Here is an 18,126-nt window from a genome sequence, read left to right as displayed (position 1 = left end):
GTTAGGCGGTCAACGCGGCATGGACATAAGGCACAGGTGTAACAATATAAATATATACGGAATGTTTGGAATTTAAACGTCAAAAACTTCAGGAGCATAGGGAATTGATAAACTAAGAAAAAAAAGTCCTCTGGAGATATGCTCGTTTTTTCTTCGTTTTGGAGAAAATCGCAAAAAAAAAACAAAACGTAGTTTTCATTTTTGCATTTTCTCATTACTTATTCACATATTTTTTCACTTGCTTAATGTAAATATTATTCAAAATGTTGACTTCTTGTCGCAGAAGCCATACACGAAACCGCTTACCTATTCAACGTTAGAATATGCGACATATTGTGACAGGAATAATTCACTCGATGATTTCTGACGAGTAACTGACGAATTTATAAGAGAAAGATAAACAAACAAACAAAATTTTTATCTGAAAATGGAATTATTATTGCTTTTATGCACGATTTCAGCGATGATTTTGTGTGTGTGTGTGTGTGTGTGTGTGTGTGTGTGTGTGTGTGTGTGTACACACATATCTATATATTTTTATATCTAATACATTATATGTATTTTATATAAAAATGATATGATATTAGATATATATTGGATTGACAAGGAAGTAATTGCTTTTTTTTAGCTCAAAGTTGTATATACAATATCTTTGTCAATAATAAATGAAATTTAAATTTAAAAAAAAGTTTTAAAGCTTGAAATCTCTACTTTTAAAAGCTTACATTTTTTAAATTTATATGAGTTTGGTAATTTTTACGTACCAAAAACTACGAGCTGAAAAAGACGAAAAATTTTCTTCTCACTTTGTAGGTTTGTAACGTGCCCAAAACAAATTTAAAAACATTTTCGACTACCTATCGTGAAAGCTTGATACTTTCCCTACAAAATCGTTTTTTAAAAATATTTCTACGATTTTTGGTTACTGAGTTATCGCGAAAATAAAAGGTATTGATTTTAATTGCTCATAACTCCATTAAAAATTGTCGTATCGCAATTTAAAAAAGAGATTCTTAAAGTTGAAACTTTACTCTATCAAGATATATTTATATTGGTTGGTAAGAAAATAATTGCGGTTTTTACTAATAGATGCCTTTTAAAAAAATGCAATTATTTTCTTGCCAACCCAATAGTACAGATTATCAATCTTCAATAAAAACAAATGTAGATATGTTAGGACAGTTGTAAATAACAATAAATATAACAAAAGTGATAGAAATTACAAAAATAAGATGTAAAAGATGATAACCGGAAATGCGGATATTTATAAAATGTTCCGAATAGAACATCCGTTTCAGTTCTAACAATGGACGTCCCATGAATGTCCATTTTATATCCATGGACGCGCGGATATAAACAGAATTTAAAATGGTAGTCCTTGAAATGTCTAGTGCTATTTATTTGGAATCCGTGAGATACATTTAAAGGAAAATTTAAAACCTAAGAATCATTATTTTTATTTAAAATAAAATATGTGATTTATATCCCAAATATCTATAATACTCATATAAATATAATATTTAATACACAATTTTAATTAATTTTAGTTGTTAACTAGTTTGAAAAATTTGTAGGAAATAAATGCCTTTAACGGTCTATCTGGATCTTAAGTTTGTGTAATTCAATATATGAATTTATATACTACGTATGTAGTCCTTCAAACTGTGTGTCGAAATTATTTTTCGATCTTGAAATAAAAACTTTACTGTCAAAATAATATCATGAGTTGAAGTGACAAATTTAACAATTTAATACTTTTTCGCATTTTAGAACAATTTTAATAATGTTAAGTGATATATTAAAATCTATAAATAATTAATTCTTATTGCGAAAAATATTACTTCGACCGGAAGTTGAACCCTCTTTCTTAATGCTAGAAATTTCCCTCCCGAACACGAGGAGGATCTCTAGCACTCCGTGCGAGCGTCTTAAGCCTTTAGACTATTGAAGCCTTAATAAATATATAAATATTCTTCGTTCTAATATGCGTAAAAACATCAAATTGTTAAATTGCTAGTCAATTTAATTCTTAATATTGCTGTGATAGTTTAGCAGAGTTTGCGTTTCAAGGCCAAAAAATCATTTTAGCACACAGTTTAAAGGACTACATACGTAGTATATAAATTCACACAGAATTATACAAGCACTTAAGATCCAGCTAGACTGTTAAAGGCATTTATTTTCTATTGATTGTGTTTTCATATGTACGGTCCTATGAGATATTTATTATTCAAAAATCTGATTATTTTATTAAATTATATTTAATTGTATTTAATTTTTCAAAAATGTAATATTTCATAACACTTACTGTTATTATTTTCAATAAATTATATTTTTTTTTATAAAAGAAATGTTAGAGTTGTTATATACAGGAACGATGCATAAAGTAATGTTTTTAACTTATTTTCTCGAGCAATTTTGCAAAATAACTATCATATGAATGAATTTGACATATAATTTTAAGAACATTTTAGAATATATTTTACCATTTATGTAATAATTGTTGATTAAATGTAAGTATTTGCTTTGAAAGATTGTTTCACCCCTTCAGGGATACTCACTTATAAAAAAATATGTCTATTAGATTTTTATATTTAACAATATTTCAGGAAAACTTTAATTTTGAGACTTTGCGACATGGCTCTTGTCAGTAAAATGATTTGCGTATAATAAGCCAATAATGGCAGAAAGAAAATTATACACTTTCAAAACTTTTTACTTGAAAAGTTTAATTAAAATTGAAATTCCACTATAGTTTATGCTCACGAATGTGATAGAAAACTTCTTTTAAAAGCGGACTTAGTCTTGTTTAAACAAAAAATAAAAAATTTATATAAAAATTTTTCTGTAAAACAATACAGTGATTTAAATTACGTATATGTAGATCTGCTGTATATTGTACCATGATTATTTTGTTTAATACTTTATCGCAAATAAATGTTTTCATTATTATCTTGTTAAATTTGCATGACGGATTTACAATATTTTTCGGCAGAAATATCTTCAAATATAATATATTTTCTGTATACCATAAAAATTCGGAATATTATATTTATGTATTATAAAATATTACGCGGGACGTTTAAAAATACAACACTTTTATTAAACTGGAATCTGATAAAATAAATGCGAATAATAATACAAGAAGCATTATTCTATAATATTAAATTTAAATGGTAAAAACGAATCCTTTATACTGACTAATAATTGATATGTATTATATATAGGTATGTATATTAATTATTAATCAAACTAAAAATTATTTTTAAACGGACGTTAAAAATTGTGACTTACGTCATGTGTATTTAAAAATGTAGAGAGAAAATTTTATAACATTGCATCATATAATTGATCACTGATTTCACTGGGATAACGCGTATAATTTATCGTTCTATGCCTTGTCGAAGACTTGGCAGTGTTTCAGGTCGTTGGAAAGTTGACCGAAGCTGCACAGATGTATCGACATTTACTGGCCGGCTGCAATCCCTCTGATAAATTGCACGTTATTATTTTCGCGCAAGCTGCACGTGTTCGTCGATTTAATGACGAACGTTATATAAATATTAATAGCTATTTACTAGAAAACATACGACCACAGTTGCTTAGATTTAGAATTGACTATTTAAACTAATTATGTGATCCTCTCTAAATTAAAATATCGAAAATAATGTTATGTAAAAATATGTCACTATATTAATTTCTATTTTATTTGTTTCTCTTTATTATTATTTTATGCTTTCAATTCATCTTTAACAGAAAGATCTATATTTGTTGTCTACTCATCAAGTTCTTTAAAATGGAATCTCACAAAAAAGAGTGAAAATTAAGTCAATTTTGAGAAAAAATAGCTCAATTTTCAATTTTTAAAAGTGAGATTTCATTTTTCAGAGTAAAAGCCATTCTAAAAGCTTTGGAGGGTATAAACTTTGTCCATTTTAATGATTATGATTATAGGATAGAGTGGAGTCAATTTATGAGCATAAGAGCAAGTTAGGACATGCAAATATCTCAGTAATCGAAATACGTATAGACACATTTATGCTTGCGTAAGATAACGCAGAGATGGAAACTATATTGCGCTAAATAATCTGTGCTTGATTGTCGATGGTTGAATATGTGTTTTTCCATTTTCGTACATAAAAAATTAAATTATTATATGAATGTATCCTTTTTGGATTCACATGGTAATTAAAATGACTAATAGAAACTAGATGTGTTCTTTTTGACGTAAGCCATTAGGGTATTTTTAACTGTAATGTTATTTTATAAATCATCATTTTATTTACAGTTTTTTTATTTATAAAAAATATTTCAATCGATACCAGTATTGAGCTAGTTAGGCTAAATGTCCCAATTGACTTATAAACTGAGATGTTTAAATAAAATGTGTCTTTATTGAATGCATAGAATGCAAAAGATCTGACAAGTTCGATTCCCAGCCGAGGTAATATTTTTCGCAATAAAAATTAATTATTTACAGATTTTAATATGTCACTCAACATTATTAAGATTGTTCTAATGAGAAAACGCAAATTGTTAAATTACTAGTCTACTTGTGATATTTTAACTGCGATAGTTTAATAGTGGCATTTTTTCGTTATGCAACTAGAAGCAACCACGGCTAAGGCTATCTTCATCTTCTGATCCTTGAAGATGAAGATAGCCTTAGCTGTAGCCGCTTCTGGTTGGATAACGAAAATACGCCACTATTAAACTATCGCCACTATTAAACTAGTTAAAATATCACAAGTAGACTAGTAATTTAACAATTTGATGCGTTTTCGCATTAGAGTAATCTTAATAATGTTGAGTGACATATTAAAATCTGTAAATAATTAATTTTTATTGCGAAAATATTATCTCGACCAGGAATCGAACTTATCAGATCTTTTACATTCTATGCATTCAATAAAGACACATTTTATTAGAGTTTACATTTGAAACCGAAAAATCATTTCGGCGCGCATTTTAAATTACATACGTAGTAAGTATAAATTCACACAAGAATCATGTAAGAAATATTTAAGATCCAATTAGACCGTTTAAGACATTGATTGGGTTGTGTTTCTCACATATACGGTCTTATAAAATATAATTGTCTTTATTGAAGCTTTTTATTAGACGTTAATGATATATTTTATGTTCAATTTCTATTGTAGAGTTTTTAATCTTACTTTAATTATTGTTAATCAAAACATTTAGAGAGAAAGAGAGAATATTACAAATTATTATAATTCAATAATGATAATGTAAGAAAATGCCTATGTGAGCCAACACAAGATATTCGTGTGTAATATTATATATATTAAAATTTTATGTTGAAGAAGACACAATACCAGGGTTTTTAAATATATTTTTAATATTGTATGTATTATTATACACGAATATCTATGTTGGCTAATATATGTAGGCATTTCCTTACATTATCATTATTAAGTTTATTTGTGGAGCCTTATATTGTAATTTAAAAATTATTACAAATAAGAAACTTATAAAAATTTGATTAGTATACCTAATTCTTTCATTTTTTAAATAATATATAACTATTATATAGAATATAGATGATTATCTTTATGGATGAACTCGGGATTGCTCAACAAATTCCATGGGATACATTGAGCTCTAATTTCCCCTATTCAATATAAAAATTTTTTATTTATTGTATAATAAATATTTACGAAATATAATTAAAGATTTGTGAATGCTCAATTATTAATATAGATAAACACGTAATATTTTATTCTCATCGTTAGTCTATCGTAATTGAGTGAAAATTTATAATCATTAGAATAAAAAATTGCTCAACTAGCCTCACTCAATACTCGAAAATTGAAATAAAATAAAAAGTAACAATGCATTGCGAGACAAAATTGAAACTTGCGGCAATGATGAGCGTTCGATTCAATTGCAAAATTATCGATCCTGCAATAGACTACATGAATAATGATAAACAATGCAGAAATAATTTAATCAGGATCGAGACGCGGCGCGGCGCGGTGATGTGTCGCTGCGGAATTACGCTGGCAAATATTTCGGTGACTAGCGAGCTATTCAAACGGACTTCCGTTTGTGGTTCGGGGAGAGACGAAGGGAGGAAGGTAACTTGAAAACATGTATCGCGCAGAGTTGCTTGCCTATCGCGGCTAATTACGCGTAATGCGCCCACGCCGGCCGCTTTGTTGTTACACACCGCGAAACTCGTTACTGAAATTTCACAAGCTCCGCGCACGAGTTATGATCGTGCGTTATACGCGCTATCTCGCGCTTTAATCTCCACGCCGACATTATCCTTCTCGTATTGTTCCGATGGGAAGTCTTCCTAGAGGAAGTCGAAGTTGAAACGCGAAGAGCAAGAGAGATAGACATATGTACGTGTGCGTGTGCATGTGTGTATGTGTATATGATATTTCCGTCTCTACTTGCACGTATGCTTCTATTATGTACTACCTTCCTCAGATTTTGGCCGAGAGTGATGCATATTTCGTGTATATATATATATAGTATGGCTTTCTTGTAACTCTCTCTCTCTTTCTCTTTCATTCACACACTCACTCATTTCCTTCCTCACTTACTCACCCTACAATTTAACTCGCGGATATTGTAGTACATCACGTAGTAACGAAGTCTTTTGATAAGTTCCACGGAGATTATGGGGACTTACGGTTTCCGCGTAGTATTGGCCAGCGGGTGTCTCTCATTTGTTCTCGGCAATTCCTTTCGTATTGCATGTTTCCGCTCGCGCGAAGAGAACGGACGTGATGCGGAAAATCGTTTTTCTTTGAGGCTCGGTCAACTAATTACAACTTCAATTTAAATTGTCAACTGAAAAGATTTTTTTATTTGTCATGTCTCACGTTTTTATTAACGCAGTTAATATTGTTGATGTTTATTCGAGAAATGTATGCGATGAGCGTAAGGCGAAATGCGACTCTTGCCCGAAACGTTTGTCCTAAATCCGCTGCGTACATTCGCCGCGATTTACTTCCGATGACCATGGTAGTAGTTCCGATAGCTGCGGCATTACTTCTTTCCGATAAGTTCATATTATCCTGACGGGAATCAAAGTCGTGGAGAGAATGGGAATGGCGTAGGAAGATATCCGTGTATAACAGTCCGTGTGGTCTCCTCTATACTGTCGAGCAGTCACTTGACGTGCATACATATCTCAGGAGCTCGCGTGCCACGACGTGCGAACGTGGGGAAGGTGCATGTGGAGGAAGGAGAGAAAGAGAAAGATAAAGAAGAGAAATGCAGAGAGAGAGAGAGAGAGAGAGGGGGGGGGGAGCACATTTCGGTGAGTAAGCTGCTAGGGATTTGCATGGGACAATATCTCGTCTGATTTATCCTCCAGAAGCTGAGGGCGGAAAAGGGCAGACGAGTTCGAAGGATTTATTTCTTCGGCATTTTACGCGCAAAATAAAGGAGAAATAAAGAAGAGTGCAACTATCTTCCTTCTTTCATTTCTTTCTTTGCAAGAACATTCAGTTTATTACCGTTTGTGTGCAACACGCGTGGCTCCGTGAGCTGCGCACCAAGTCGAGCAGAGCGGAGCGGAGCACATCGACGCGGCATTGCGCGCCAGACAATGCGCTCACATTTATGGCCTTTACCGTTTAGTTTATCGGTAGAACACTTTTCTCGGCATCTACTTGAGCCCCCGTGGGATTTACGGCCTGACCCGTAAAGTCCGCCTTCACTTACTTTCCACGTGACTTTAACATCGCGCTTTCGCAATCGAGGGTCATGACTTCGTCCGTCAGTAGATAGCATCGTCTATCGACATGTCCACAGCTCGTTGGCGATGTCGTTGTCAACGTGTACTCGTTTCGCGGCAATCTCGGTGAATTGTCGTAAAAATGAACTCGACCCTATAGCCTCTTATATTTGTTCGGTTCTAAATTGTACTCTACTCATCACGATAGTTCAAATGACATTATCTGAAAAGCCATTTCGTCGTGATACAACAAGACCATTATTTATTGTCTGTGTTACTAGTAAAGGTCTGTATATTCAGTGACACAATGTAACTGCCGACAAAAGATGTTAAGACAGGTTCCGACTTCTGACCGCTATTTCTGAACTCTCGCACATATACGCACATGCACGATTTTGCGAGCAAGTCCGAGGTCAACGTGATAATCATCAGGGCGTGGGTGACAGTGGGTTGGAATAGCCGAATTGGGTGACCGGGCTTTCAGGACTCTGTAATTTTCGTCTATGCTCCATTACATTCGGACCTGAGGGAAAATAGTGATGATGATCCTGACAATTTGGGGACGAGCAACGTAGAGATGCTGATAAGCGCAATGTTCCCCAGATATTCAGCCAGCGTCTCTTATTAATAAATTGCTCATCGGATGCCCGAACTAATTGACTTGCTCCGACGAGAAAAACCCGGAAATTTGATACGTATCGTAAAATAATTTAGTTATTGCGTGCGATTTAATCCAAAAGTTATCATCATTCCTCGATGTCTTTCTACGATACCGACATCGTTTCTAATAGTTCTTAAACAAAGCCGCGGACCTAATCTCGATGGCTCCGCATACGTATGTTAGATGGTAGAAGGAAACGGTGAAGTTAGTTGGAGACTTCATAGTTTGTCGTTGGATACGAATACATATATATACTCAGTTGACGAGAGTTTCATTCCGGTAAGTTCGCGCAGGTTTCCCTGCAGTAATTACTTGTAAATCTCTTACGAATAACGGCAAACGCGAGATTAATTTCGCTTACGAGGACGTGTAATAATTAGTGTCCTTACAACTGTAGAAAATAGGTATGCAATTAATATCATCAAATTGTTTTAAAGCATTAAAATTATGGCTGTTAATTCCTGCAGAGTTAACAATGAGTTTGCTAAACCCACTCAATAAGTCTCTTTGTCAAAAATATCAATTCAGTTTTCTTTATGTTCGTTTCCACTAATGTAGATTAATTTTATTCTTCAGATTTTTCTAATTCTTAGAAGTTGAACCAAGATTAAATAATAATCTACTATTGAAAACGAGCATTAAAATTCATTTTTGTATAGGTTATATCATTTTGGTACTTTGAAATTAATTTGTGTCTTTTAAATATAAATCAAATGAGTCTCACAGATTCAATATCAATAACTGTATTATAGATTTTGATGTCAGCTCCGAACAATTATTAAACGCTTGTATAACGCAAATATTGTTGTCGAACACAAGTGTTGAAGATAATATAAAAATTGTATTCTCTTTAAATTTTCAATATGATCTGTATTATACGCGCGATTTAGAAATTGCTCTAAAAAAATATTCAAGACTTTTAAAATATGTAAACCAGAAATAAATCTGTATGCTGCAATCGAGCGAGTTAAAAGAAAATCAATGGCGCGCACTCGAGCGATTTAATTTTTCTTCTGGAGATTCTGTTGCTTTTTCTTATTTGTGTTGGAACTGCAGAAAATTTTACCTTATTTTGCCAATTCTGCAAACGTCAGGATCAAACGTTTTAAACTTTTTCATCGTGTATGCATATACATATATATATGCGGAAAACTATTTTCTACGATCGCACATTGTTTATATAAATGCAATTGAATTGAAATTGTTTCTCTTTAATATCCCTCAAGCGGACTAGAAACTTCCTTTATAGTAATACTTGAAATGAAACATTTCGTCGGAAACTTGATTAAAACTAATAGAAACTTGTTGAAATTAATTAATTGATTTTATGCTTTTGCATTTCGGACAAAGTTTACGAGAAGCTTCGTAAAATTTAATAGTAAATAGCGTATTTAACTATATTCTACTCTTTCGTATCTCAATGTATATGCAACGGAAGTAAATTATAATAAATTATAAAATTGTATTCATGATTAAAAAAGCAATTGTGATGGCAACAATTTACGATCTTTCCGCAGATTTATATGTTCAAAGCGTTTGATTCCGAAAAAGATACAATTTGCCGAAAATCCACGCGGTGAGTGAACAATATAAAGCCTTTTTGTAGCGACACGTTGACAAGGGTAGATATCGCTTTGTATTTGAATGTATCTCTCTCGGGCAATTTTAACGTATACAGCACATTTTTATCCGCGCTGACATATTTACATGCGTTTGAAATTTTATTTAAAATGTCGAAAATGTCGGAACCATCCAAAAAGACTACCACGTGGAAAGCCAATAATTTTGTCGATATTATCGTGAGAAAGATATACGGAGACATATTGCGACATTTCGGCAGATAATATTGAAGATTTTCGGTGATGTATGATTTCACTCGCGACTCACCCACCATTGAGCACGTGGACAAGAACGCTAGCTGACTCGGCTGTGGATGGCGCACAAGTGTAATTGCCGGAATCGGCTGGCAGCGCTCTGCTGATCAGAAGACGTGACGTTCGCGTTTGCTTTTCCGTCACGACACTAATGCCCCCGCGTTGGCTGTAGTTTATCACGTTATCGCCTTTGTACCTGAAAAATTACCCTGGTCAACACGGTTTCGATAACATTGGTAAAACCTACCTATATTTTGTGTTTCCCTATTGATTTTGAATTTTCATGTCTGATATTTAAAACGTTTAGCATGTTTTTTTTTATGTAAAAGTCCTTACGAAAGGACTTGTTTTTGAAAATCTAAATATGGACAGTAGTATTCCCGTAAATTATTGTACAAATGCACCAAATCAATTTCATTATGTATAACTATTTCGTTATATGAAATCACAAAATAGATCATTTGCAAAAAAGCTTACAACTTAAAAGTTTATATTTTTTTGTAATTTTATTGTATACCTACTGACCGTTTAATTTATTTTAATCATACTTATATGACATAAAGGATTTGCAATTTTTATTTTCTTATTTAGAAGAGAAGGTAGTATTATGCTAGTATAGATATAATGACTTTTAATATCTCTGCTTGAGTTATTTAAGAGACAAATTTCTATTGTTTATGAAATTATTTATTTAGTAGCTGGCCGTTACATCATGGCGCTAATATTTCACTACACAATAGCCAGCATTTATTATATAAACATTTTTACTTTCAAGCATTATGAAATGTTTTTATATTTTTACATTTAATTATACATATTTTTTCATTATTCTTAAATGTATTATACTATTATCATGAATATATGTACATTTAAGTGCGTTATTTATTATTTAACATTTTATTTGGCTGTACATTTCAAGCAATGCAAAGTTAAATAATAGAATTAATACAATTCAAGTTATGCAAAGTTAAATAATAGCATGACATTTGCTAATGGCTCGCTAAGCACGCTAATTGCTTCTGACAACTTCTTTTTCGAGATTTTTATACAATAAATAATAATTTAAAATAAAATCAAAATACAATAATTCCATAAATTGATTGTAGCTCTATTATTAATTTATAGTTTATGTACTAGAGATTTTTGGTAACAAACAGCCTATATACGGAAGAAGTTGTGTACGTATTTACATTTGCATATATTTTGTTATTTATTAATTACTATTATTTAATCTTTTATTTTACTTTTTATTAATTTAATAAAAATAGTGTCTTTAAGCAATTTTTTAAGTTTGTATCACCTCTGTTTCTCTTCAAGTCATTATACCTGCCACTTTTTAAAAAATAGGTTCATAAGTAATATATGTTTTATAACTTTTAGTCTAGAATCTATTGAACAATATTTTAACGAATATAATGAATTAAATTTTAAATTTAAATATTAATTATTAAAAATTATGAAAAGAAGAGCATAGAAGGAACCACAGCACAAGTTATAGTTTGTGATATTTAATTATTATTGCAAAAATTAATTATTACAATAAAACATTAAACGTTTCGGCCACAATCTGACCATCTTCAGTAAATTAATAATATTCTTAAGACGCAGAGTTACATCAAGTTGGAATAAAATTCAACCGTCGTGTGTTATAATTGTAAAAACGTGTTTACTTCTATGCTGCTTCGTATAATAATATTAGAACGTTAGAAGTCATATCATAAAAAGTGTAGAACGAGAATTTCCAGATTCTAATTTGAAATAATTTATTCTATCATTAATATCTTTTAATCGGAGTATAAAACAATAGAATCGTTACCTGTTTTACAGCAAAAAATATAACGATGAATCTCAAGTATAACCATTGCACAGATAGAAATTTGTCGTGACATTATGTGTTGTTATTGATCATATCATATATTTTACCGCTATTTATATCCATGAGTCAAACAGTTTGGAAAGTTTCTAGAATTATTTATTAAGTGCGAGAGAGATCTTTCTTTAGAAGAGGAAGATAAACATCAGGTAAACTTTCAGTATTACTTTGTTTATTGATCCCACTTATTTGGTCTTTTATATGTATCATTTCTGAAATTCTTCGTTTCATTAATGATTGTTCTGTATCTAAAATTTTTATGTTATCCCAATCAAATAAGCTATATCAAAACCATGAATATATGCAAGTTTTTTGAATTTTTCACCTTGCTCAAGTATGGTATCGTGAAAAATTTTTTCTTATTAGAATCATATTCATTATTATTTTCTTCGCGATTTTGATCTGGATTAGTTCTATTTTCCAAAGTTTTTATTCTATTGTTAATTGTTGAAAATATGAATTTAAGAGGATAGCCATTATTTAGAAGAGTGTGAATTAATTCAGAAATGTTTTTTTCATGAAATTTGGGATGGGACAACAGTAAAATTCTATCAAGTTGCCCAATGATTGCTCTTCTTTTATGTGCTAATGGATGATTCGAAAAATAATTTAAATATCTCCCCGAATTGGTAGGTTTTTTATACATATCGAAGATGATACTTCCTTCTTGAATCATTAATTTGACGTCTAGAAAATTAATACCGTTTTCATCGCCAAAGTCAAAAATAAATCTAAGTCTATCGTGATATGAATTAAATAATTCTAGAACTTCTTTCTTTTCTTTATGTATAATTATTTATGTATAATTATTTATGTATAATTAATTATTAATAAAAATAATTGTATAAAATTTAAAATAGGGTCATAATACCACCTTCTTCTCTATTTAAGTTGCGTGTCTGTTTAGCTTTGAAGTATTCTCTTGATTCGTATTATGGGATTGTGGATTCGTATTGTTAACCGTAGGGAGGGATGGGAGTTTTATATACACACACAACACACACACACACACACACACACACAAATATTATATTAATATTTCAATTATGTTTAATTTCTTATTAATAATATTGTTTTTTTTATATTTATTATAATATTGTATTATTATTTAAAATTTTTTATATCACGAAAGACGTTGCCTGAAATGTCCGATTTTCGATGTCAGATCCGTTCATGTTAATAAATTATATATTTTAACATCATTTTGTTCGTTTTAAATTTATGACTTTGTTCGTTATATTATTGTAGTCTATATTTCGGTTGTCAAATTGAAAATCAAAATAAAAATTGAATTTATATGTGCTGTACATATTGTTATATGGAAAATAAAGCTGCTATTTCTAAAAATAATATTCTAATAAATATTGTAGTAACATAATAAAAAATGAAAAATAAAGCAAATATAGAAAATACAGCAGATATTTGTATTTGATGCTTTCTGTTAATGCATATTCGCCTAATTAACATAATTCTATATCAAATTTTAAATAGTAACAATTTATATATTTTGTGAATTTCACTATGATACCTTAAAAACTCCACTCTTTGACAAAAAGAATATTACACATACTTAATTCTGTTTCCATGTTTCCATGTTTTTTGGAATCTTGTTTGAAACATGGACGGTTCACTTGATGCTACGAAACATTTTTTCAATTAGTAAAATTCTTCCTTCCGATTGGTCAATCAAAAGTTTCGAAGCATTTGTAGCGTCAAGTGAATCGTACCTATAAGAATAAAAAGGATGACAAATTGTACATTAATCAAAGAGTTAAAAATGACGTCATGATAAAAATTTCAGTAAGAAAAAAGTTATACGTGTTAAAGTTTTTATTTATTTTTGTATCCAGTAAGCAAAAACGTCATTTATAAACTACCTTATATATTTCACTAAACTACTATTATATTCCATGTTTCCAAAAAAGGTGATTTATGTTAACAAAAGAATTTTTTTATTTCTTAATCAGTGTTATCGAGAATCTGGAAAATATTAATAAACAGAAAGCAATTGTAAAATAAAATCTGTTAAACAATTTCTAAATATCTTTATTAAATTATTAAATAAAATATACGAATAAATTATATGTGTGAATGTATTTATATGCGAATGTAGAAACACAAAAAAATTTCCGAATTAGAATATTAGCAATCTATAAATTTTAAAGATCATTAAGACAACTAAGGATCATGTGAGATTTATAAATTTTAAAGATTATCATCTCCAGGGATTAATTTCAGTAGAGATTCACTTCATTGGAGATTCGTTTTACGGGCGTTCGCGTTGAAATTTTCCAATAAAACAGATTCTACTGAATGGAGGTCACTGTAGATTTGGATTTCGCGAAAACATTCGGCTGTGTCGAAATACATGTGGAACAAATTCAATCCGCACTATAGTCAAGGGAGAACGTTGAAACTCACCAATAGATGAAGGATGGTGGTTCCGGCGTTTGCAATACGATACAGGTCAGATTGATGTCGCTTCCGCTTTTGATGTAGAGCTCCGAATTGCCGTTGATCTTTGCCTTCGAGACTGCACGTGAGGACAGAACAAAGTTAAAGTGGTTTTTAGCCATAGAGCGGGTCGTCAAGTAAAGCCCGGACTAAGAAGTATGATCGCAATTTCGTTTAAACCGCCGCAAAGCTGCAATTAACTCATGTCGAACCGCTCGAAACTGGCCATTTAAAAATTCACTTAAGAAACAAACGGCTTTTAGAAAGTGTTACTGAACACAGCTGGGAATTTGTAATCGCGCGCGCTTAAAACACAATCCTTAAATTTTCATTCTTATGTTGATTTTTGTTTATTTTAATTAACGAAAATCGCAAACATAAATCTATCATAAAATTTATTACCGTTTTTAAATTATTCCATTATAATTTATTTTCGATTATAATTGCAATTATTCGATTATAATTTACTTCTATAATTTTTTATTTCCTTCTAACTTGAGGTTATTTAATCAAAATCCTGCAGAATTTGTTTATATATCGATTGAATTTTATTTGTCATAAATGAAAAGAGAGATATGCATACGTACCAACTACACTCAAGTTGAAAGCTTGACTAATTTTGGGCTCCGTCGAGACCTGGCATTCGTAGATTCCGCTGTCTCGCACTTGCGGTGAACTGATTTTCAGGGTCCACTCATCGCTGCCATCGCTGTGCAACGATTGGAAACGTTGGTCGTTCGTGTATGTTAGGATGCCGACAGTGAGGATGTGCAAATCTCGCTGCCTGATCCATGAGACCTGCGCAATCAAGAGGCCCGCTGTTATAGCAGCAAAATACACCAAACTGAACATTCAACCGAGAAATCCGACTCGTTATGCCGCATAAATTTTGTGCGATGACCTCTAATGTGCATTTCGCACGTTTCTTGAAAATATCACAATGTAAAAAGTAAAATGAGGAAAATCGCAAAATTATATTTCGTAAAAGATACTAAGATACTTTTTAATTCTCCGAAGCTAACGCCAAAATTTGTAATACAATTACTGGCATTAGGTCTGTAAGACTCATTTAATTTATATCTATTAATTAAAACATCAATTAATTTTAAAGAACCAAAATGACATAACTAATGTTATTTTCCTGAAAAATTTAAATTTTGTCGAGGAAAAAATCTATTAGGTGTTGGAATTAATTCGTAGCGTTTTTTAATGAAAGAATGTTATTTATTTCACATGAGCATTAAAAAATACATTAATGAAAGTACTTCTCATCACTTGTAAAACGCTACGAATTAATTCCAACACCTAATACTTTTTTCCAGATTTTTTTCTAGAAACGAATCTGTCCATTAGAAAACAACAATTGTTTTTCAATGCTTTTTCATTTCTTTTTACTCTAATTTAACTTCCTTTTAAAAATCTTCATTTATAATTATCAAAGTAAAATAGAGTATATTTTTAAATAATAATATTACATTAAATATAGGAAAAGGTATAGCTACGTTAACATTATCTGCAGTGACATACATTACCAGTTGCAGAATCATTCGATTATGTTAATTCTAACGATAGTACATAACACATTATTTATATTGGGGATGCTATAACATTTAAAAGGTTTTAACCAGTTTAATTCTCAATATACAATAATTAAAAGTATAATTTTAAATAAAGAAGAATATTCTTGTCCATTAAAAGTTCTCTCAAGTATACGTGGGAAAGAACATTTTTCCATTATTTCCTGGTTTTTCCTGAGATTTTTTCTTGTCTTACAACACTTATAGATACAACTCGTAGATATAATTCGTAAAAAAGACTAAATACATTCAAACTAACAATAAGTACATTCTAATAAAAATAATCCAAAAAAGAATGTGTGTGTAAAAAAGGGAAGGCTTCGTTTTCTACAAATTGATTGCTTATTACAATATACCTATATATATCATATTTGTCGACTATTCGTTTGCGCACAAAGATTATTGCCTACAAATAGATTGCCCTATATCCATACTAACAATTATAGGTTGCATCTGCGTCTGCGTTTACGTCTCTTGATCAATCAGAAAAAAACTACTAACTAGCAGCTTCCTTAAAATTGATCAAGAAACGCAAACGCGATCGCAACCTCCAATCGTTAGTGTGTTGCATTATTGTGTATAAATATAAAATTAAGAATTAAAGATATGTTTGCACACACTATTATTATTTGTATTATTTGTATTACACACTTATTATTGTTTTAAATCAGAAAGTGTTTGTGAGATTTTTTAAAACTAAAAACATAAAATAATCATTATTAGATCATCAGAGAGAAAGTTATGAAAATCAGGATTTATTGTTTATTATTGGAATAGATATATTAATGTTTTTTAAGCTTTGAATTCTTGAAGTAATTATAAAATTAATTGTATATTTACATCTTGAAAGGCGAATAGTTGTAGAGAATATAATTTTTTGTTCATATAATGTACAGAGTGCATGTCTTGTTTGAATACCACAGGTAAATATTTCGAAACATATGAAAGATATGAAAAGTTCCGATGGAAGTTGTACAATTTGAAAGGGAACAAATAAAATAATAAAATTAATTTAAGAAAAATGAATTTTCAAAGTCATCAAGATCGATATTTCTTAAAATGAAATTATATATATATATATATGTATATATATTTTAACATAAAATGATTTCCTAATTATTCTGTACCTAAATAAAAGTATTAAAATAAGGAATGCATCGGATATCTGAAAAATATCAGTTATTCGGTATTAACCGGTATTTTTTTACTATCTGGTCGGTAATAAATCCAGGTGAAATTTTATATTGAAAGTTTGCGTTATTAAGGCAGAATTTTATCCTTTTCAGCTGAACTTGCACAGTTAATTCCTTTCCTTTTTTTCTTTCCACGTTGGGAAGATAAAAAAATTGTTATCGCTATTTTTCTCTTGCTTTCCTTTTTTTTTAAGTCTTGTTTCAGATATCTGACCGGATATCCGGGGAAATATGTAGTATCCGATCGGATAATTGCTCTACCAGATATCTGATCAAATATCCGATATCTCGTATCTGACAATTTTATGATTCAGGGAATCCCTAATTAAAATAAAATTATCAAAATCAATAGTTTATGAAATATTTTATATTTCATATAAAAAATGTGTTAGAATAAAGTGTGAAATATCTCATATGTCATTCATTTTTTAATAATTTTGCTGTAATATTTTTATATGCAGAATAATTAGAAGAACATATTATATTAAAAATCATATAATTTCATTTAAAAAAATGGCTTAATAAGGGACTTTAAAAAATTGATTTAAAAAAATTAATTTTTAAAAGTCCTATTAAGTTATCGCTATTTTTTTTAAATGGAATTATATGAGTTTTAATATGTATTCTTCTCATTATTCTGCATATAAAAGTATTAAAGCGAAATTATCAAAAAATGAATAATTTTTTCCAGTAGAAAATAGAATAAGTTTATTTTTCCACATAACTTTTTCAAACCATATAAGTTTTATCTGTAACATTTTCCATATTTTTTATATTTTT

The 18,126-nt window shown here is 30.2% G+C and overlaps 1 protein-coding gene across 5 annotated transcripts in view; it reads right to left on the bottom strand.

Moving 5' to 3' along the window:
• The window catches only part of LOC105147141 (opioid-binding protein/cell adhesion molecule homolog), a 407,659-nt gene that overhangs the window by 102,006 nt on the left and 287,527 nt on the right, over positions 1-18,126 (bottom strand). For all 5 annotated transcript variants that reach the window (XM_087411479.1, XM_087411478.1, XM_087411480.1 and 2 more), the window contains 3 exons: positions 15,164-15,374; positions 14,544-14,655; positions 10,267-10,445 (listed from right to left, as the gene is read on the bottom strand). In XM_087411479.1, coding sequence (XP_087267605.1) covers positions 10,267-10,445; positions 14,544-14,655; positions 15,164-15,374 — 502 coding nt within the window. The remainder of the gene's footprint in view (positions 1-10,266; positions 10,446-14,543; positions 14,656-15,163; positions 15,375-18,126) is intronic.

Source organism: Acromyrmex echinatior, chromosome 11, assembly GCF_024713525.1.
Source record: "Acromyrmex echinatior isolate Ae372 chromosome 11, ASM2471352v2, whole genome shotgun sequence".
Classification (NCBI taxonomy): domain Eukaryota; kingdom Metazoa; phylum Arthropoda; class Insecta; order Hymenoptera; family Formicidae; genus Acromyrmex; species Acromyrmex echinatior.
This window is presented reverse-complemented; position numbering and strand designations above follow the sequence as displayed.